This window comes from Gopherus evgoodei, chromosome 4 (assembly GCF_007399415.2).
Source record: "Gopherus evgoodei ecotype Sinaloan lineage chromosome 4, rGopEvg1_v1.p, whole genome shotgun sequence".
In the NCBI taxonomy this organism is placed as follows: domain Eukaryota; kingdom Metazoa; phylum Chordata; order Testudines; family Testudinidae; genus Gopherus; species Gopherus evgoodei.
The window spans coordinates 109,199,882-109,223,506 of NC_044325.1; the positions used below are offsets into that span (position 1 = coordinate 109,199,882).

The 23,625-nt window shown below is 42.8% G+C and overlaps 1 protein-coding gene across 4 annotated transcripts in view; it reads right to left on the minus strand.

Annotated features, from left to right (window-relative positions):
* The window catches only part of SERGEF (secretion regulating guanine nucleotide exchange factor), a 257,053-nt gene that overhangs the window by 95,213 nt on the left and 138,215 nt on the right, over positions 1-23,625 (minus strand). For 3 of the 4 annotated variants that reach the window (XM_030560505.1, XM_030560507.1, XM_030560506.1), the window contains exon 10: positions 4,565-4,601. In XM_030560505.1, coding sequence (XP_030416365.1) covers positions 4,565-4,601 — 37 coding nt within the window. Of the gene's footprint in view, positions 1-1,144; positions 1,240-4,564; positions 4,602-23,625 lie in introns of those variants that run through there. The other variant, XM_030560508.1, reaches the window with a different exon arrangement.

Consider the following 23,625-nt stretch of genomic DNA (forward strand, 5'->3'; position numbering starts at 1 on the left):
GAGAGCATTCTGGAAATGCAAGACAGAAAGTCGTCCGCTATTTACAAATATAACTGTTCTGATCCATTCAAATTTCATGTCAAAATTGATCGTTGTTCAAGCAAAGGATCACATGAACATACAAAAATTCACAGCTGTATGATTTTAATGACAAAACTCCATTTCATGAGATTCCTCCACACACACACAAAAAACATCACTGAAAAAAAAAGTTAGCATGAAAAAACTCACAATTTTCCACATCTTAGCTATTATTTCAAACTCCCAAGATTCAAATTAGTACATGATATGGCAAATCACAGTCTCTCATTTCTATTAATGTTAATTGTCACCTAATGACCAGATTAGAACAGAAGGTCTCCCCGTTTAGCGCAAAACAACAGTGTGAGATTGGGTCCTTGAAGTCAGTAGCCAAACTCCCATAGACTTTACTAGAAGGGCTGTCATAAACAGATAGTTAAGGGTTAATGCCTCTTTTACCTGTAAAGGGTTAAGAAGTTCACCTAGCCTAGCTGACACCTGACCAGAGGAACCAATGAGGGAACAAAATGTTTCAAAAGGAAGGAGGGAAGTTTCCTTTGTTTAGAGTCAGTTTCAGTTTCAGCCAGAGTGGAAAAGATCAAGGAACCAGCCTCTTATCAGAGTAGTAAGTTTTAGAAAGGAATAAATAGGTTTATGTTTATTTTCTTTTGTAACTTGTCTTTGTGCAATTAGGAGAATTATCAAATTGGGTATTCTTGTGTGTATTAAGGTTTTTGCCCAGGGGAAGATCCTGTGTTTTAAATCTATTGTCTGTGAGATTAGCTGGTATGCTGTCTCCCAAAGGTTTTTTTTTTTCTTTTACCTTTCTTTTCTTTAATTAAAAGCCTTCTTTTTAAGAAAACTGATTGATTTGTTCCCCTGTTTTTTTAGATCCAAGGGAACTGGATCTGGACTCACCATGGAATTGGTGGAGGAGTCTCTCAAGGCTACCCAGGGAGGGGAAGGGTTGTTTTTTTTTGGGGGGGGGGGAGAGTTTTCCAGGTACTCAGAAATCTGGATGGTGGCAGCAAGACCAGATCTAAGCCGATAGTTAAGCTTAGAGGTGTTCATGCAGGTCCCCACATCTGTACCATAAAGTTCAGAGTTGGGGTGAGATCTATGACAAGGGTCTGGGGCCTCAATTATACAAAAGATCCATTTTGTGCAAACAGTCCACCTGTGTAGATCTCTTTATAAGACTGGCGCCCATTAACAACCCTATAGGAGAGAGGAGGGGAAAAAAACTTTAATGGAGGAAAAACAGGGAAGAAGTACATTAAATAAGTTACCCATGAAGAGGCACAAAATCACACATGAAGATAGACTGTCCAAAGTAACATGGAAGGAAAATTAGCTGCCAAATAGACCTGTACAAGACAATTTGCACTATCAACAAGACTAGGAAGAACAATTTCTTCACTAAGTTTAAGAAATTAATTTAAAATGTATTTTATGGGTCTCAAAGGAAATGATTTTGACAAATGGAAGATACAAACAAAAACACACACCATGTGTGTTTGCATATAAAGTGTGTGTATGTATGCTTTCCAAATTGTAATTGCTTTAATATTCTAGGGTTTGGAGTAGTTTTTCATTTATATATTTCTTTTACTACAAAAAGTTTTTTACAGTTTTTTTTTTATTAGAAATCCATGCAGTGTAAGTGTTTGGAAATTTACTAATAAAGCATAGATTATTTATCAGTGCTCATTAAAGTTTCTATTATAAATGCTATTGAAAAACTGTGCAATCAAATATACATATGATTATAGATTGTGAGATGTATATAACTAGTGAAAAGGCTGGCCATTTTGAACTAGCAACAAGTTATGAAAGGTTGGAAAAAATAATCTTTTCCAAAAAATTCAACCTTTTTAAAAGTATTTTTTTAAAATTTACCTAACACGTAAGTCATACCATAATGCTTTAAGTTTAAAAAACATTCAGCAAAATATTTCTGTTGTGATATGTCACAATAAAAATGTCCTTAACTTTATGCTCTGAGACCATTCCTACAGAAGTCAGTGAGTGTACACATAGGGCATGAAATTAGATATGTATAAATCTTTACACAATTGACATTAAATATACTGCTAATTGTTTCAAGGACCTTTCTTTTGCCTGCATATTTATTTTTGAGATTATCTCTGTGTGGCAGAAGATTATTTACTAGGAGGACATTGGGAGGGACAGGGGGATAAGGTTTAAACCCAACACTTTGCTTTCACTTGCACTGGAGAAATCTGCTACTAGCTAAACTTTCAGTCCATAAATTCAGTGAGAAACCCAATGTCAGTTTTCAAATTGCTAGCTGGCTTTCAACAGCACCTGTGTCCCTAATTAGCAAGGGCAATGGACAATGAACAACTGGTGGCGGAGTGGAATATCTTCCCCTAGTCAACAGAATGAATCAAATTGAATAGTTCATAATAGGATTTATCATACAAGGGTAATCACTTATATGCTGCATACAAAATGTGCTCTGTAGATGGTTTATGAATCTACCAAGACTCCAACATGAAATAAATACCTCCTTGAAAATAGTACATGAATGTACGTCACATATCAAATAGGCAATTTTCCAAGTTATGCGGTAATGACTCCTGTGGAAGTGAGAGGGAGCTCAAGGGAGCTATTAGAGACATTCTATTCATTAGGTGCAAAGGGGCAGTCTAAGGCATGGCACCCACTTCTCACAAGCACCCCTTCTTGTCAGCTCTGCCTGCTGTCTTTAAATAGTCCTGGCCCTGGTATCTGGCTGTACCCCAAGGGTTTCCTCCCTGGAAGCAATGGTGTCGCCCTCTTGGTCTACTCTGGCTAAAGTCTCCAGCTAGGCCACTTAGTTCAGTTCCCCTTCTGAGATTTCTCGCTGTCCGATTGTAGCCAGTTCTGCATTGCCCTCTGGAGGGACCCAGGCCCACCAACTACTCCAGGTCCCAGCCATATGCTTTCAGTTCCCTGGGCCACTTTCCCGCAGCCCCAACCTTCGCCCAGGCTTCACCCTTACCTGAGGGCTCATCTAAGCTCAGGCCCAGCAACCAGCCAGCAGCTCTTCCTTGCTGTCTGGTTCCCTGTCAGCACTGAGCTGTCCGTGGTGCTGCAGTTCCCTTTGGCCAGACAGGAGCACCACCCCTCTAGCACTAGCAAGGAACTGACTGTCTCTGCCTCTGCAGCTCCTTTTATAGGGCCCTCCTGTTCCCTGATTGGCTGGTTTCCCTGCAGCCTCTCTGATTGGCTGCTTGGAGGACTCCTCTCCTGTTCCTTTCCTGGGATGGGTATGGCAGGACACTGAGGCCTCCAGCAGGGGGCCTGTAGGCATAGTCCACCCCATCACAGGCAGACAGACAGATAGGACTCAGAAAATTAGTTCATCCAAAGAATCCTTCTCTTTAAAAAAAGGTCTGTACTAAATAAAATGGGCTGCTTGGGCCTAAAATGGATAAGTAGTAACTCTATTTTTGTAACACACAGGAAATATTTTCTGATAAAAACTATTATATTCATAGTCTATCTGGGTAACTACCAAACTTGCTCTGATTTTACAGGATATATAAGGATCTATGTTTGGATACTGGAGGGCATGGCTCCCACTGATTCCTCATTTAGTGTCACAATTAGGCAAATTCCTTGTTTAACACTTTGAAGCCTGAACGAGTGGAGGAGTGTGGCCTAGTGGCTAGGACACTGCACTGGGACTCAGGTGCCCTGGGTTTAAGTTTCAGCTCTGCTACTGGCCTACTGGGTGATCTTCAGTAAGTCACTTCTCCCCTTTCTGGGCCTCAGCTTCGTCATCTCTAAAATGGGGATAATGATACTGACATCCTTTGTAAAAGTACTTCAACATCTACTGATGGAAATAGTGCTATATAAGAACTGAGTATTAATAATTACTATAATTACACATCATGAGGGTTCAGTCCCAGTGCACATCAGCAGGTATCCTGTTAAGTTAGTAGAAATCCAGGATCTGATTATTTCTGGTACTCAAAGACAGGATTATCTTTCCATTGGTTTTAGGCCTAGAACTTTTCACCATACTATAGGAGCCACATTTAAGTGGAGAGGTACTATATATGCTAAATAACGCTGGCTGTCATTTTAAACACTTCCAAATTTCAACAAAAACTACAAGAATTTTTCTATTAAATATTTCACTTAAAATGTTTACCATTTTTTGACCAAGATTAGCTGCTTCTTTGAATTTGTGACTTCATGCTTTAATGGTTCGATTGTAAGATATGTCCTAGGACAACTGAAATTAATTTTGCTGTAACACTCATCAACTCCCCACTCTCCCTTTCTCTGTTGTCAGCAGGAACATTGAAAAGTGCTATCCAGGTATCATTATTACCAGTGCTTTTTATATTTCAGATTTCTTTTCTCACCAATACAAATAGATTGTTTCCTCCTTTCTGTTACCATATACAGCTCTACCAAGCATTCTGTAATAATTCACTGTGTACATTTTCTTTTAATCTTGTGCTACTTACAAATGAGAAAAAAAAAGCAACCATAGCATTAGATATAAAATTAAGCTACTTACCAACTACTGCCAGATTATGCTCTGAGCCACATGCAATCTGCAAAAGAAATGTGAATGAATGAAAGAGAATCTGTGGACAAGTTTAAGTAGATACAGTACTAGGACAGAGACAACCACGACAGGAAATTAAAAATTAGGCTGAAAAACAATTGTGGTTGGTACAATGTAAAATTAAGTTTGAAGTACACTACTGTACATTTCTGACAAAATTTCATTAGTGGTTTCACTTCATTTGTTAATAAACAGCTGTTTACATTAAAAAAGACAACCAAAATCACAATTGGTATTCTATCCTTTTTCATAAGGTAGACCGCAGATTTGCAAAGACCTTAATGTTATGCACTTACATCAATAGGACTATTTGTGCACATAAACTAAGCACGAGCAGGAGTCTTCTGGGGATCAGGGTCAAAGGGAGAAAGGTCAGGAATCAAATGGACAATGAAGATCTAATTTCCTTCTCACTCATTTACCGCTACTGATATTTCCTGAACACTGAACATTCCAGCATTGAGACTTATTGGAAAGGCTGTGTGGGGAAGCTTCCAGTGATTCTATCCCTCCAGTCCTCATCTGGAGGAGAGGACATGTACTGCAAAGGATTTCATAATGCTCCTCCCACCAGCATTAAACTCCTAATTTTTTTGTAATTTGTATAGTTTAAAGAGGGACATAATGCAATTCTTTTTTTTAGCTTGCTTGTTCAAGGCAGCACCACAAACTACTCTGAAAACAGCTAGTTTGGCTGAAATTTCCCCCCATGTCAATTTGAAATTAATTCTGCCCTGATGATCTGTGATAAAAGTGTGATCTGTATTTTAAAAGATTCCCCTCCACCACTCTCTCTCTTTTTCTCTGCCCTGGACTTTAAAGTCAGCAGAGACATGTACCCACAAAGCTTTTTTAAATTTTTGCTGCTGCTATGAAGATGGAAAATGTGTGAGCTACTATCACACACAGCAGGGAATCTCAGTGACCAAGTTCCATATTCTAATTTAATCCCTAATAATTTAATACTCGTTCATTCAGTGGACCAAACTCACTGCAGGCAGGTAGTGCTACCTCCACATTCTTCTGGAATATTGACTGATGGCAGCAACCATTTATCAGACATCATGTGGACTTCACTAGATAAAAGGTTCTTTTAATTACTTCCTTCTAGTTTTAATCCTTTGACCAAGTAAATCACTAGGAAAGGAACCCATACACCCAGTTCATAATAAATCTGGAAACTCACTACTAATCTCTGAGGTTACTGAGCTAACTAAAATAAACTGCAATCAAACTATACTCTTCTACTATTAAAAAAATATAATATTTAAATAAGGATACTAGATTTATAGAGTTTTAAGGCCATAAGGGATCATTGTGATCATATGTTCTTAGCCCATGCATTGCAAAGGCCATAAGATTTCTCCAAGTGTTTTCTTCGTGAAACCCACAATTTTGGGATGAGCTAGCATATGTCTATGACATCCAGTCTTGAATCATTGTGTTAGAAGTAAACCTTATGATCAAGGGTACTGAGCATACAAAACAGCACTACTGTGACATGAAAACACCTTATTATTAGCTAACTGGTAGCTGAAAGCCCATGTTGTGGCAGTTGGGCCAAGTAATTCACCATAAGTGCAGTCTCTCTCTTACAACCAATGAAACTGTTGCATGCAAATTAGCTGTAGAGTAACAGTGGTGTCCGGTTGAATTACCTCCAATATCACACTGGTCTCAGACTCTTGGCATTACACAGTGTGGCAAGGCACCTTCTTGGTCTCAGTAGCCTCAGCTGTTTTAGCTTTGGTGAGACGAGCTTGGGGTAAAAAAGTCCCTCTTGGCTGCACAAGGGCAGTCCGTCCTTTTCTCAGCCAGTGTTTTGAGCATGTATTTCTCCCTTCCGGGAAGGAATGCAGCCTCCCCTCTTGGAGAGGCTTGCTCCCTTGCTGCTACTCACCTACTGGTAGCTTGACTCCTCTCTCTCTCTCTCTCCTCCCCTTCTCCCAACAGGGGAGGGTCTAAAAAGGTCTCAGGCAGCCCTTATTTGTAATCATCTGATCCTAATTGATCGCTGGTAACTCCTTCTCAGCTGAACCTGATTGACCTGTAGTCACTCCTCCTCAGCTGATAGGGAGGAGGGCCTTTTAACCTTCCAGGACTGTTTTCTAAACACACACACCCCTTGCAGCCATCTGTCCCAAGTTTATCACAATAGCTATTACCTTACTGTCACATGGGTGTAATTCATCAAGTCATATGACCGAGAACTTAAAAATAGGATGGCAACAGACCACGAATCCCAGTGATGACTGAACCTGGGTGATAGTCTGAACAATAAGCACTCTCAGCCACACTTGTAGCTGTTTCCATTAATTCACACTGACTCAGACATTCTAAGCTTCAGAGTGATGGACCATCTTGGAATCTTATTTCACAGAGGTTGTACTAATAAAGTTGATAGCTGAGATTCAACAAATCTCCTCTGGTTTGAATATATTGAGCCAAGAAATGGAAGCCTTTGGGTTTGGGAAAACTGCATAAGAAAAACAAATTGTTTTGAAATCCATCACACATTTTGTGATGAATCTCATTTTCTGGAACAATTAACGTATAAGGACTGAGAGAAAACAATGGCCTTGGAAGGGGACTAGTGAAGTAGCGGTAAAACTTCTATCTTGCAATGTTACTCAGAGCTTCAAGCACTGGCACATTAAAATACATAACATAACATTCGCTGTATTACTGTACTCTTCACGCAACAGGGCCACACATTATAGCAGTACTGATTTTTAATGTGTTTTCATTGGCTAATACAGCCCACCAATAATGTTGGGATTTAAACATTGATGCCATGGAAACAAGATCTGCACATGGAAATGCATGTGAAGACTTGATTGGAAAAAAAAATCAAAACAGTAAATTCTGTCTCTTCACTGCATGATGAAAAATGGGATATTAAAGCTGCCGCTAATAAAATCAATGTGAAGCATGAGCTATCTAATCTCATATTCCTATACAAAGTATGCTGAACACAAACACCGTTTCAGATGGTTCTATGAAACAGGCTGTTCACCCCGCTTCTGTAGGTCTTGTATATTTAGAGCTAATGGCCTCACTGGAAATGTCGTGTGTTCAAAACAGAACATGCTGTTTAGAATGTGTGACATCTCCACTAAAGAGGCATTTTGTTCCAATACCTAATAACAACAATTATCCAGTCTGCAACTCTGACAGATAAATAAAGCAGGCTGGTGATCACTCACTGTTTTGTAATCCACTCATACAACTGTCACCACCAGCAGCACTCTGAGAATCTCTGCCTACATTACACAGCCATCCACTACCTCATTTACCAGAGTTTATGGGAATCTGACACAATGGAAGGCAGCAGCAGAAACAGAGTTCACTGCATTATAGGCCTTGTCTACCGTGGTAATTTGCCCCCATTATAGCCATTGGTGACCAGCCACTTGTGTTGCTGCACCAGTGCAATCTCCTAATGCATATGAGACAACTCATTACAAGCAATAATTTACACCAGTGCCACTTTTTTCAAGCCGGGGAAAGACGCACTGGTGGAAACAGCTGTTGTGCCACCAATCGCTGTAATCGAGGTAAATCCCTTGCATAGACTAGGCTATTGGCAGTCACCCTTATTCGCCCTCACTAGCACAGGGCAGGGACATGGCAACCCTGGTGGCAGCAGCAGTCTCCGTGCACCAGTGGGGCATTCGCCCAACAGGAGAGCACAGGATGTTTGCACTGTTGCCCTAGCCCAGGGTGACGTCATTTTAAAATGTAGCCTGGACTCCACTAGGAGCCCCGCTGGGAAAATCTTCCTAAGGAATTCTCTGAATCAGTGCATCCCTCAGGCGCCATGGCCAAATCCCTGTCTCTCACTGAAGGCTGTGCCGGCCTCTTGCAGAACCCCTGCTAGACTGGACATTTTGCTTCACTCTAAGAGAAGACAGCATAACCCAGAGGTGAACCAAGGCTCCTGTCTGCTTCAACTTGAAGTTCAGGTTAATCTTGTGGGCATCCCAGATAGCATGTCAGCCTCTTAAAATATACCCCTCCTACCCTAAATTAGACAATAATCATCCAACATAAAAAAGTATTAGTAGGAGTCAGAACTGATAGGATGAGGTGCCAGCAAAGGAGAATGGGATTATCACAGACATAATGAACACTTATATTAAGTGCAACTAATTCAGCAATGACTATAGTTTTGTAACACAATGCTGGTATGTACTGCAACAGCCATCATTTTCTAGCTACCTGGCCTTTTTTCTGTGTGGCAGAAGAAATTAAACTCTAGCACACATCTGTATGTTCCTAGAGGATAGATAAATATGTTGAAATCAAGAATATTTGGAGCTTCTGCATGCAATATTGTTTTCCAGTTGGGCAATTATGTTATGCTGTATATTTAAATACACATCAAAAGTTATAATTCTTAACAGAGAGTCAGAGTCAATCTCTAGCAGTTATTGAAGCCCTTTGGAATAATAAACAATGCAACCCCCTTCAAATTAAAATCGCTCCTCTGCTAAAAAAAAAAGTATTTTAATCTCTCTATATCATAAAGATTTCAAAGCAATACACAAACAACTAATCAAGGCTCACAATACACCTTTGAGACAAGAAAAGGCATTTCCAATGGAAACTGCAGAAGCAACTAGATTGAACCTAACTATTCAAGCTAAAATGTAGCTGACTCCTCAATGTTAACACCAATAACTTATTAAACAAGCCCTGGGATCTTTAATAGTCACACTCAATCAGGTCTCCTGCTCTACATCTCAGCTGAATGACATCAGCAGCACAGTGGCCCCTTAACCCGGACAGCAAGCTAACACCACCACATCCTATAGCATTTTGTGTTACTTGGGGTTATCATAACCTTAGTCCCAGATTTGGACCTTAGCGTCCAAAATATGGGGGTTAGCATGAAAACCTCCAAGCTTAGTCACCAGCCTGGACCTGGTACCTGCTGCCACCACCCAAAAAATTAGAGTGTTTTGGGGCATTCTGGTCCCACTGAAAAACCTTCCCTGGGGACCCCAAGACCCAAATCCCTTGAGTCTCACAACAGAGGGAAATAATCCTTTTTCCCTCCCCCCACCCCAGGTGCTCCTGGAGAGATACACAGACACAAGCTCTGTGAATCCAAACAGAGTGACTCCCCCTCTCCGTTCCCGGTCCTGGAACAAAAAGGACTTTCCTATTCCCCCAGAGGGAATGCAAAATCAGGCTAGCCAATTCAACACACACCGATCTCCCCTGATTTCTTCCTCCCACCAATTCCCTGGTGAGTACAGACTCAATTTCCCTGAAGTAAAGAAAAACTCCAACAGGTCTTAAAAGAAAGCTTTATATAAAAAAGAAAGAAAAAATACAAATGGTCTCTCTGTATTAAGATGATACAATACAGGGTCAATTGCTTAAAAGAATATTGAATAAACAGCCTTATTCAAAAAGAATACAAATCAAAGCACTCCAGCACTTATATTCATGCAAATACCAAAGAAAAGAAACCATAGAACTTACTATCTGATCTCTTTGTCCTTACACTTAGAAACAGAAGATTAGAAAACAGAACTACTTCTCCAAAGCTCAGAGAAAGCAGGCAGCCAGAAAACAAAGACCCCAGACACACAATTCCCTCCACCCAAAGTTGAAAAAATCCAGTTTCCTGATTGGTCCTCTGGTCAGGTGCTCCAGGTGAAAGAGACATTAACCCTTAGCTATCTGTTTATGACAGGGGTATGTCTACACTACGGGATTATTCCGATTTTACAGAAACCGGTTTTTTAAAACAGATTGTATAAAGTCGAGTGCACGCGGCCATACTAAGCACATTAATTCGGCGGTGTGCGTCCATGTACCAAGGCTAGTGTTGATTTCCGGAGCGTTGTACTGTGGGTAGCTATCCCACAGCTATCCCATAGTTCCTGCAGTCTCCCCTGCCCATTGGAATTCTGGGTTGAGATCCCAGTGCCCGATGAGACAAAAAACATTGTCACGGGTAGTTCTGGGTACAGCCTCACTCCTCCCTCAGTGCAAGTAGCAGGCAATTGTTTTGTGCCTTTTTTCCTGGGTGAACTGTGCAGATGCCGTAGCACAGCAAGCATGGAGCCTGCTCAGCTCAAGACAGCAATCACGGACGTTGTAAACACCTCACGCATTCTTGTGCAGTCTATGCTGAACCAGGACTTGCAAAACCAGGCGAGGAGGAGGCGGCTACGGCAGCGCGGCGACGAGAGTGATGGGGACATGGGCACAGAATTCTCTCAAACCGCGGGCCCCTGCGCTTTGGAGATCCTGCTGGTAATGGGACAGGTTCTAGCCATGGAACGCTGATTTTGGGCCCGAGAAACAAACACAGACTGTTGGGACCACATAGTGTTGCAGGTGTGGGACGATTCCCAGTGGCTGCGAAACTTTCACATGGGTAAGGGAACTTTCATGGAACTTTGTAACTTGCTTTCCCCTGCCCTGAAACGCCAGAATACCAAGATGAGAGCAGCCCTCACAGTTGAGAAGCGAGTGGCGATAGCCCTCTGGAAGCTTGCAACGCCAGACAGCTACCGGTCAGTCAGGAATCAATTTGGAGTGGGAAAATCTACTGTGGGGGCTGCTGTGTTGCAAGTAGCCAAAGCAATCATTAAGCTGCTGCTAAGAAAGGTTGTGACTCTGGGAAATGTGCAGGTCATAGTGGATGGCTTTGCTGCAATGGGATCCCCTAACTGTGGTGAGGCAATAGATGGAACTCATATCCCTATCTTGGCACCGGAGCACTAGGGCAGCCAGTACATAAACCGCAAGGGGTAGTTTTCCATGGTGCTGCAAGCACTGGTGGATCAGCCGGGAAGGGTTCATGACGCTCGCGTCTTCAGGAACACTACTCTGTTTAAATGGCTGCAGCAAGGGAATTAGTTCCCTGACCAGAAAACAACAGCTGGGGATGTTGAAATGCCTGTAGTTATCCTGGGGGACCCAGCCTACCCCTTGATGCCATGGCTCATGAAGCCATACACAGGCAGCCTGGACAGTAATCAGGAGCTGTTCAACTACAGGCTGAGCAAGTGCAGAATGATGGTAGAATGTGCATTTGGCCGTTTAAAGGCGCGCTGGCGCACATTACTGACTCACCCAGACCTCAGTCAAACCAATGTCCCCTTTGTTATTGCTGCTTGCTGTGTGCTCCACAATCTCTGTGAGAATAAGGGGGAGACCTTTATGGCGGGGTGGGAGGCTGAGGCAAATCACCTGGCTGCTGATTACACCAGGGCGATTAGAAGAGCACACCAGGAAGCAGTGCGCATCAGAGAAGCGTTGAAAACCAGTTTCATCATGGGCCAGGGTACGGTGTGACTGTTGTGTTTGTTTCTCCTTGATGAACGCCCCCCCCCTTGATTGACTCATTCCCTGTAAGCCATGCACACTCCCCTTTAGATTACCGCTTGCTTCCTAAGGAAATAAAGTCACTCTCGTTTAAAAATCATGTATTCTTTATTAATTAATTATAAAAAGAGGGAGAGAACTGACAAGGTAGCCTGGGTGGGGTTTGGGAGGAGGATAGGAGGGAAGGAAAAGGCCACTAAAAAAAAATTTCAATATAATGACAGCCTTTTGGTTGGGCTGTCCACTGGGATGGAATAGGTGAGTGCACGGAGCCTCCCCCCATGCGTTCTTAGTCGTCTGGCGGGTGAGGAGGCTATGGAACATGGTGAGGGGGGAGGGTGGTTATACAGGGGCTGCAGCGGCACTCTGTGATCCTGCTGCCATTCCTGAAACTCCACCAGATGCCGGAGAATGTCAGTTTGATCACGCAGCAGCCCCAGAGTTGCATCCTGCCACCGCTGATCTTCCTGCGACACCTCTGATCTTCCTGCCGCCACCTCTCCTCACGTTCATCCCTCCTGTCTTCACGTTTGTCCCTCCTGTACTCACGGTCACTGGCATCTTTCCTGTACTTTGATACCACGTCCTTCCACTCATTCAGATGAGCTCTTTCATTGCGGGTCACTTCCATTATTTCCGAGAACATTTCGTCTCGCATTTTTTTTTCTGCCGCCTTACCTGAGATAGCCTTCAGGATGGAGGAGGGGACTTGAAAAATTTGCAGCTGTAGGAGGGAGGGAAAAAAGGGAAAGAAGTATTTAAAAAGATACATTTTACAGAACAACGGTTATACTCTTTCACGGTGAACAACACTATTCACCTTACATAGCACATGTGATCTCACTACAAGGTCGCATTTTGCATCTTAATATTGAGTGCCTGCGGCTTTGGTGTTAGAGATCACAGACGCAGGTCCAGGCATCAGAATTCGGCTTGAATGAGGCCATGGTAAGCCATTGTCTTTCAGCTTCTGCAGCCTTCACATATCCAGTGCCCTCCTTTCCCAAATAGCAAGCAATGCCCGTTGAGTGCTGCTTCTTTCCTTTAACGTGCAGCACCAGAACCACCCCCATTCAATTCTCTGGGATGATCACTTTACCCCTCTCCCCACCGCATGGCTAGTATCATGGAAGATCACTGCTAGCCTCCCTCCCCACCACCACTTGGCTGGTAGCAGGGAAGATCCCAGCTAGCCAAACGCGAAAAAGCTCAGCGCCAATCACCCCCCATCCTCTTCCCCCTGCTTGGCTAAATGCAGGGAAGGATTTCTTTTAAGCCCCAGGCAAACAGCCCAACCATCTCTGTCCCCTTAATTAAATTCCCGTATTTCAACCAGGTTACCATGAACGATATCACTCTCCTGAGGATAACACAGCACGATAAAGAACGGATGTTGCTTGAATGCCAGCAAACACCGGGACCATACGCAGCTAGGCTTTGTCATGCAATAATACCAGATTACTTGCTACATGCATGGCGTGGTCAAGTGTCCTACCATGGAGGACGGAATAAGGCTGGCCTGCCCGGAAACCTTCTGCAAAGGCTTTCGGAGTACCTCCAGGAGAGCTTCAAGGAGATATCCCTGGAGGATTTCCGCTCCATCCCCAGACATGTTAACAGACTTTTCCAGTAACTGTACTGGCCGCGAATGTATCCCAAGTCCTCAGGACAAATTAATCATTTAAAAACGCTTGCTTTTAAAGCATGTTGTGACTCTTGCCCACATGCTCAGGGTTTAGCTGATCGCCATATTTGGGGTCGGGAAGGAATTTTCCTCCAGGGCGGATTGGCAGGGGCCCTGGAGGTTTTTCGCCTTCCCCTGCAGCGTGGGGCACGGGTCGCTTGCTGGTGGTTTCTCTGCAGCTTGAGGTCTTCAAACCAGTTTTGAAGATTTCAATAACTCGATCCTGGGATAGGGGTTGTTATAAAACTGGATGGGTGGGGTTCTGTGGCCTGCCTTGTGCAGGAGGTCAGACTAGATGATCAGATTGGTCCCTTCTGACCTATGAGTCTATGAGTCTATTTACAAAAGGTCCACTCACCAGAGGTCCCTTCCATGGCTTCATTGTCTGGGATAGTGGCTTGGGAAGGCTGGGAGGGTACTTCTGTCAGGCTGAGAAAAAGCTCCTGGCTGTTGGAGAGAACGGAGTGCTGAGTGTTCTCTGCAAGCTCATCCTCCCCTTCCTCCTCCTCATCTTCCCCATCAGCAGAATCTTCAGGCAAGGCTAAGATTACCCCCATCTCAGAATCCATGGACAGGGGTGGGGTAGTGGTGGCGGACCCCACTAGAATTGCATGCAGCTCGGCATAGAAGTGGCATGTTTGCGGCCCTGCCCCAGACCTTCCGTTTGCTTCTTTGATTTTCTGGTAGGCTTGTCTGAGTTCCTTAACTTTCACACGGCACTGAACTGAGTCTCTGGTGTGGCCTCTCTCCATCATGGCCTTGGAAATTTTTTCAAATGTTTTTTCATTTCGTCTTTTGGAACGGAGTTCTGTTAGCACAGAATCCTCTCTCCATACAGCGATCAGATCCAGTACCTCCCGTGAGGTCCATGTTGGAGCTCTTTTTCAATTCTCAGATTGCATCGTTACCTGTGCTGATGAGCTCCGCGTGGTCACCTGTGCTGATCAACTCTCCATGCTGGGCAAACAGGAAATGAAATTCAGAAGTTCGCGGGGCTTTTTCTATCTACCTGGCCAGCGCATCCGACTCCAGATGGCTGTCCAGAGCGGTCACAATGGTGCACTGTGGGATAGCTCTCAGAGGCCAATATCGTCGAATTGCGGCCACACTAACCCTATTCCGAAATGGCAATACCGATTTCAGCGCTACTCCCCTCGTTGGGAAGGCGTACAGATATTGATATTAAGAGCCCTTTATATCGATACAAAGGGCTTCGTTGTGTGGCCGGGTGCAGGGTTAATTCGGTTTAATGCTGCTAAATTTGTTATAAACCCGTAGAGTAGACCAGGCCTTGGTGTTCCTCCTCATCATGCTCTGATTTACTGAGCAACCCAAGTTATTTGGTGAGATCTGGTGGCACAAGATAGCACAGCTGAGTATAAATATACTAAAAATAAGTAAGTTAAAATATTTCATTATTAAACTGATAAGATAGTGTAAGAGGGGGATGGCAACTCAAATCAGAGGCTTTTGAGAATCAGGAAAAATGTAAGGAAGAAAAACAAAGTTAACAGGAGTTCTCTGTTTTTCCTTTCCTGGGTGGAAGGATCTATCTTAGATACCTATATTACCTCCCTCACCATGGCATCTGAGTGCCTCACAATCTTTATTATATTTATCATCCCTTCACCCCTGCAAGGGTAGAGAAGAGCATTTTACAGATGGGAAACTGAGGAAGGACTTTCCCAAGGTGACAGAGGAAGGAATAGAACCCAGGGTCTTCAGAGGCCCTTAGTGCCCTAACTACTAAACCATCCTTCCTCTCTCTCTCAATTCTCCCATGTGAAAGGGCATCAAGTCAGAGACCTGTTGGAGAAGAAAGACTGGAGCTGTAAAGAGGGAGAAGGGACAGTGTGGGGGGTTAGGAGGAGGCAGAGAGAAAGTTGGACATGGTGATGTGAGTGGTGAAGGAGAGAGAAGATCTCAAGCAGCCTGGACAAACTTGTGAACATTTTGGCACTTACCCAGAATGAGCCTCCAAGGCTTTTGAGCGTTGACATGGCAATTCAGAGAAGAGGTAGCTGTGAAGCTATGCTTTACTCAGCTTCAAAGAGCTGCATAACATCCCATGTTGGGCATCATGATGATAACCCTAATTACCTTTAGCAGGCCTCTACACTATTTTTCAAATGACAGATGTCTAACTGGAAAGAAACTATTAGGTCATCTAGCCCATGGCCCAGCCAGTGCAGAAATGCTCCCTCAGCACATCAGCTTTTAAAAGTCCTTGGATATGGGGGCCTCCAGCACTTCCCTTCAGTGAAAAATTATATTATACTATGGCAGTGGTTTTCAAACTGAGGTACGCATATCCCTACGGGTACACAAGCTCTCATCAGGAGATACATCAGTAAAATCCTGTATTGATGGACAACCCATTTAATTTAGTAAGACTTGGCAATCTAATCATAAGTATATTATGACCCTATCTCAGATGGAGAGACTCAGAAGATTATATTATTTGGAAAGGGGATATGCAGCCTACAAAGTTTGAAAACCACTGTACTATAGGATTTCTAAGCCTGAATGAAGACATGAAGTTTAAGGACATTGCTTTAGATTGCAGTCACTTCCATTCTGATTTTTAGTACATTAAGGGATGGTTATTCTACAGACAGTATCCTGTGGCGTGAAGAAAGGGGAGGAGAAAAGATCAAAAAGGTGAGCACAAAGGCACTCTTTCATCTAAGATTTGATATAGATGTTTGACCACAGAGTGATCTCCTTGACAGATCTTGCCTTGTTAAGGAGACCAGCAAGGCCAGAAGAGAAAGACTGTATTCCTCCAGGGATTAGAAGCCAAAAGGGAATGATAAGAGTTGACAGAGAGATTGCAGATGACTAAAGATCAAGGTTTATATAATATAGTACAATCATTCTTTCCTAGTGCTGTTCCTTCATGCCCTTGATTAATGTATTGTAACTGATTTGTACTGTTTGACACATACTGACTGACTACATTTTGTAGGCAGAATTCCACTGAGGAGGGAGGAACTGAATATAATTAGTGAAGCTGTCTTGTGTCCAATGATCCTTCACTAGGAACTCGGTGTTCCTCTTCCGGATCACTTGATTCCTGATTGATAAGGAGAGGCAGCTTGCTAACCTAGTCACATTCCTTGGTTAGTACCAGGCTAAATGCAGTTTACTGCAATACAAGCTAGCAGCACAAGGGTATAACCCCACCCAGAGCAGCAGTTTAATGCCACTCCCTGCTGCTGGGTATGTCCGTGGAAAATTGTGAGGGTCAAATAATCAGGAGATTTGACAGTCTTTTCTCTGTGTTTGCTATTTTATGCCAATCTAATCTATTATTTATTTAAATAAATTGAAATACGATTTCTAGCTTTGTTACAAAGTGGGAGTCACAATAAAATTTAAAGTGAGGCTTTGTTATTTCAGCCTGGCAGAAAACGTTCTTCACCCAGACAATGGGCCATATGCTGGTCCACTGCACAAAGTCCAAGCACATGGGCCTTTACTGGGGTAGAGAGTACTGCAAGGGATTAAATCCTTGCCCTATCCCCTCAACTAACCTGGGGGCAGGAAACCTCCTAAACACTATGGGGGTTTTATCAGTAGATCAGCATAGTTTACAGACCAACTGGCCACAGCCTGTGTCCATCCCCACAACTGATCCCAAGCCCACCTCCTCACTGCAGAGTATTGCCCAACTTGTACAGGAAATGCAAAATTCCCCTTCGTGCTATCCCTCTGTGACAGTCTGGATGCAATCTGGGTCTTGAATGTTTGTGGGAGTTGGAGACAGCATTAATCCAAAAGCAACAAAATATTTTTTAAAGTTATTTATAAATAACACCTTATAAAACTCCAAGCAAGGAGAAACTACAGTGTGAAATGGAGAGGAAGAATGAAAGGTTCTATAACTGATACGGTGCTCAGTCCAGTCAGGATCAGGATCCCATGGTGTTAGGCATGAACGCTCACAAATGAGGACACGGTCCCTACCCTGAATTTTTAGAATCAAAATGTGGGAAGAGTGATCAGACTAAAAAAAGAACTTGGAGGGGACAGGGGAGTTGTGCTTGTTTTGAAGTGGGGACAGATGAACTGAAATGTCAAGAGGAAGCAAGTTCTGTATCCATCTCTAAAAAGGCCTGACCAGCTGCAGACTCAAAGATACAAATGCTATGAGATCAGAGTACACATACTCAGAATTAGGGTCAAGGGGGTGGTGGGAAAGTAGCAAAATGCAGCCAAGGAATATCTCATAAAGATCTTTACAAATCAGCAGTATCAGTTTACAGTCTCTCTGCCAAGGAGTGTGAAGACAGCTGAGTGCATGTAATAGACACATGGTTATTCAAAGCAGAGGGAAAACTAGTTGCTATATTCTAAACAAGCTGAAAGCAACAGAGAAGCTGTGTTAAGGAGGAAGTTAGAATAATTAAGCCTCATTGTCATGAACATGTGTTACTATTGCAAGGTCATCAAAGAGTTATCAAAAGTTCCCATACCAGATACTTTCCTTCTTCCACATGTGAGGAAGAAGACACGGAACACAAAGCCTATATATTTCAAAAATTGTTTGACACACTATTGACTCTGCTATGCCATCTGCAAGCAAATCTCTGCCATCAGATTATTCAGATGTTTTCAGCTCAAGACTTCTATCCTACAGAATGCCAAAAGGCCATGATTTCAGCATCTTCCTCCTATGGTATTAAATACAGATAGAACTAGAAAACTAGCATAAAAGTCATCATTATCAATCCGAATGTGCTAATTTCTATCGCTGCCACTTTAATTAAGCTAATGGTTCCATTAGGCAAAAACTATAGGCAAACATTCTGTCAAAGTGCACTCTATTACTCAATATTTAAAAGCCTAAAATACAAGTTACAAAGGTGAGCGTAATATTTGGTTATAAAATATCAATTTCTACATAGCCGTCTATTTTCAAGGTTCTTTTAAAAATGCATAACATTTGGGAACAGTTTTAGGCTTTCTGTAAGATTCTAGGCTTTACATCATTTTCCTTATGGCAAAATAATCCATTATAGTTAATTCATAATGGATTACGAATATTTTAGTTAGCGTAGAAGGGATGACAGAGCACCTAGAACGCAGTGCACACATTCTGGGGAAATTCTGCTCTCACGTACACTTGGGTAAGCCTTAAGTAACGTCAGTGACTTCACTTGAGTTTTTTCTGGATTTACGGGGATGTAACTAAGGGCAGAATTTGGCACACAGGACCTGCAAGGAAGCTTAACACCACAGAGTTACTTAGACTTTTGTAACCTCATAAGTCTGGTAAAGGTACGAGATGTTATTTTTAAAAGTTTATTTCAAATTATTGACAAGTTGGTATGCCTCTATTTTTTCTTGCATGTTTTTCATTTGTTTGGAGGAGCCCAAAGTATATACATTATTTATTAAAAAACAGCAGCCAAACTAGGAGGAACCATTACAAGTGGTAATTTTTAAAGTGAGACACCTTAAAGGGACTTGACTTCTGAACTTACAAAAAACCAGCAACATAAACTGGGTCCATAGCTTCCTCCAGGGTCAAAACCAAACAGTCATGATTTTCAAAAGGGACTAGTGATTGGGAAAACCTCACTTTCTGGGTGTCCAACTTGAGACACTTTAAAGAGGTCCAATTGTCAAAGAAACCACTGAGCACTCATCCTGTGAAAATCACGTCCTTTTGAAGGGTCTCAAATTGGGCATCCAAAAATGGAGACTCCAAAATCACTAGTCCCATCTGAAAACTGTGGCCAATGAATGTTGCTGAGAATGACTAGTAAGGAAATCACTTAAAAACAGTGGGGCCAATCCTGCACATCTTCACTTTTGTTAGTAGTCCCACTGAAGCTCAGTGAGGCTTGTTGGTTGCATAAATAAGAGTTTTCAGGCTCAGGCTTTATATGAGCATATTGTTTCTGCCAAAAGAAAAAAAGAAGAAAAAAAAAAAAAAGAAGTCCACCATACCAGAGAAGGAAATGTTAAGGACACAGGAAATACAGCGCATCTGCCACCTACCCTGATTTGAAATGTACCTCAGGGAACTGGGTGCCTTTGAGAAACAAATTATGTAAGATAACCATCAATTGTTCAGGAAGACAAATGCTGTGCCCTGTTGTCAGCACAAGGCTTACAAATGTACACGCACAAAAATAAATGGAAAATTTTAGCACCAACTTTAATATGTAAGTCAAAAAACAGCAGCACGTTATACTTCCTCATCCCCTGAAATATGTCAAAATAAACATTTAGAGGGAAAAGTATGAGTTTTATATACCAACTAACTCATCTCGCAAAGAAGCTTTTTGGTTTATTTAGTCTCCAGTGCAGCTGCAGGCATGCGGCTGCCATGAGAGTTAGCTTTGTATAAGTACCACAAGTCATGAATTCTACTGCCTGCCTGCTTCTTTACCCATTGCAATAAATAGTGCTTTTACCTTTAGGGTGTCTCGTAACGCTCTACTCTTGAATCCTGGATTCTATATTTGGGCAGCACTTAGTAACAATCCATCACCCTGAAGAAAAATTATTGGAAATAAATAAAGTGTCTCCATAAACACGCAAGCTCCCAATACAAAGATGAATGAAAAAGTTCTCCTGGGTAAGTAAAGATTAGCATGCAGTAGATAGAGACAGCTGAGCCTGCACTTTAATGCAAGTCTCAGAAGGAAGTTTGGGGAAAAACACATCATATTCTGAAGTGACACGCTGGCTGCTGCTAAGTGCATACTCATTCGAAAGCTGAATTAGCATAAAGCTTGTTTAATTCCATAACAAAATAATGTGAAGTCTTCTGCTTAGACATCTTGGCTGTATTGCACAATAGCTGAATCAGAAAGTCATCTATCAACATGGAAACACAGTTGTTTGGAAAGGATGAAATGGGAGAAGAATGAGCTGCAAACCTTTGGAAGTAGCTGTATTGGAAGTGGGGTCAGAGAGCACAATATCCATTCCCTCCCATATAACCCCCCCAAAAGTGGTAGCAAGCTGGCCAATGCCAGCCTGACTAGGCAGCCCACAAACAGACCTCTACCCAGTCATGCTGCAGCACAATGAAAACTAGTTTCATGCTGCAATGCTACATTTTAAATCCACGTGTGGTAGTTTTCAGACTATTCGGGTCTGCGCCTGAGCAATGGCAAGACATTTCCACTTGGAATTTCTACCTCAGTGCAGGTGTCACAGTTTACTCTGCTTTGTTTTCATGCATAGGTACGATCATTTGTTTCCTCTCTGTACTTCTGCATCAGTTTCAGATTTCCTTTTCCCTCACCTGTTCGCTCAGGACTGCATTTTTCAGGGCCAGGGATTCATGCACTGGCAGCAGGGAACTAACTAGCCAGCATAACTTGAACTAGCCTAACTGGGGTGATGGGCCCAGTACACAGCCAGAAAATGATCCAGAGAGCACCCTGCCTCCTAAACTGTATTATGCACTCCTCAGCTTTAGCTGATGATCTGGATCAATTATTCTTTATTACATTATCCTAAATGTAGCGAAGAGATCTTTGTAGGGTTGAAACAACAGAATGATAGATAGCTTAAGCATTACCATGTTCTGATTATAGATGGCAATGATGGAGAAGTTTGCTGTAAGGAGATTACGGTCTCTGCTTAAGATTTGTTTACATCTTGAGTATGTGTGTGTGTGGAACCTACATCTACAAAAAAATCCTGTGCAATAATCCTCTGTCTTCAATAATCCCTGTTACTGAGAGTGGAGATGATCCAATAATGATTCTGTCAGCAGTTGAAGCCAAAGAGGCCCTTGTGACTCAAACTTTTTTACATTTATATAGTCTAAGAACCATGCCTCTTTCTTCCTCAAAAGTAAACGCTTTCTTGATTAAGAAGCTGGAACATGAGACATGTGAAACAAAAAAAGTCAAGAGTACTAGATCCACTGGTCTAAAGGGCTAACCAATCAGAGTATAAATAGACTCATTTCATATTTGTGCTACCAACCTTGTAAGCATTAGAAGAAATAGGACCTGAAACATTTGGGGTGAGGCTTTCAGACATGCCCAGCATTGGCCTAACTCTGTTCCCACTGAAGTCAATAGCTTTGTATTATGTTATAATGCACAAACTGGAGGGCGAGGAAGGATGATTTCAGGCAAAGCAAACAGATCAACACAACACTGACAAATGTTAACACCAAATTTCCAAAGTAGGATGGTAGTATTGAAATTCCAGATCCAATTATGGAACTTCCATAAATAAATCTTACAACTAAAATGCTATTTCTTTTCTGTGGGACTTTTAAAAAAAATTCACAAGGCAACTTGTCCTTACCAAATATAATCAGTTCTGCAAGATACAAAATCCATAATAGACATTTTTTTTTAAAATTCTAACTGTTAAATTATAACATCACTTTAAGCTGATCACAGATTGGTATGAGTCCTAGTAAATACTTCCGTTTGTGAAATACCACTCATCCTCATTCTCATATTCTGGAATCTTCAGAACAGCCTTGTAAAGTAATGACAGGATGTATTTGACTGCAATAAAATTATACATAAGAATCCTCTCACTTTTTTTTTCCAGACCTGCCACATGCAGACAATGCCATATATCAGATTTTGATTAGGAAAATAAAAATTGTTTTTTTAAAAAACAATACTTGAAGACATTTTCAGAACACATATACATGGTATATATTGCACACATGCACACAGTTTATGCTGTGGTAATCCTGCGTTCTTAATCTTTTCAATGAAGGAGGATAATCCTCTATAGTATTGTGTGTATTTAAGAGGCCAGTTAGAACAATGTTAAAAAGAAAAATGAATGGCTAGCAAAGTTCTGTAACACAAACTTAGACAGATAGGTCAAGATTAAGAAGGATTGTGAGGGACTCCAGATCGGCCTAAGAAAGCTAGATAAATGGGCCACATAGTGACAGATGAAATTTAGTGTAGACAGGTGCAAGGTAACGTACACTAGAAGGAATAATTTAAACTATTCATACATACTGATGGATTCTAAATTAGTTGGAACCTCTCAGGAGAGAGATCTAGATGTCACTGTGGACAGCTCAGGGGAGATGTCTGTTCAATGTGCAATTGCCACCAAAAAAGCAAGATGTTCAGCTGTTAGAAATAGGATAGAGATGGTAATGTCATTCTACAAACTGATTATATTTTACAGCCTCACCTTGAATGCTGCCAGGGCTAGGGGAGCTGATGTAACAAGACAGAGACTGAGGCCATGTCTACATCTAAAATTTTGCAGCGCTGGTTGTTACAGCTGTATTAGTACAGCTGTATAGGGCCAGCGCTGCAGAGTGGCCACACTTACAGCAACCAGCGCTGCAAGTGGTGTTAGATGTGGCCACACTGCAGCGCTGTTGGGCGGCTTCAAGGGGGGTTCCGGGACGAGAGAGCAAACCGGGAAAGGAAACCAGCTTCCCCGCGGTTTGCTCTCTCGGTCCCGGAGCCACCCAGCAAACCGCAGGGAAGGAGACCTGCTTGCTCGGGGTTCCGGGACCGAGAGAGCAAACCGGGAACGCCGCGGTTTGCTCTCTCGGTCCGGAGCCAGCCAGCAAACCGCAGGGAAGGAGACCTGCTTGCTCGGGGTTCCGGGACCGAGAGAGCAAACCGGGAACGCCGCGGTTTGCTCTCTCGGTCCCGGAGCCAGCCAGCAAACCGCAGGGAAGGAGACCCGCTTGCTCGGGGTTCCGGGACCGAGAGAGCAAACCGGGAACGCCGCGGTTTGCTCTCTCGGTCCCGGAGCCAGCCAGCAAACCGCAGGGAAGGAGACCCGCTTGCTCGGGGTTCCGGGACCGAGAGAGCAAACCGGGAACGCCGCGGTTTGCTCTCTCGGTCCCGGAGCCAGCCAGCAAACCGCAGGGGAGGAGACCTGCTTGCTCGGGGTTCCGGGGCCGAGAGAGCAAACCGGGAACGCCGCGGTTTGCTCTCTCGGTCCCGGAGCCAGCCAGCAAACCGCAGGGAAGGAGACCTGCTTGCTCGGGGTTCCG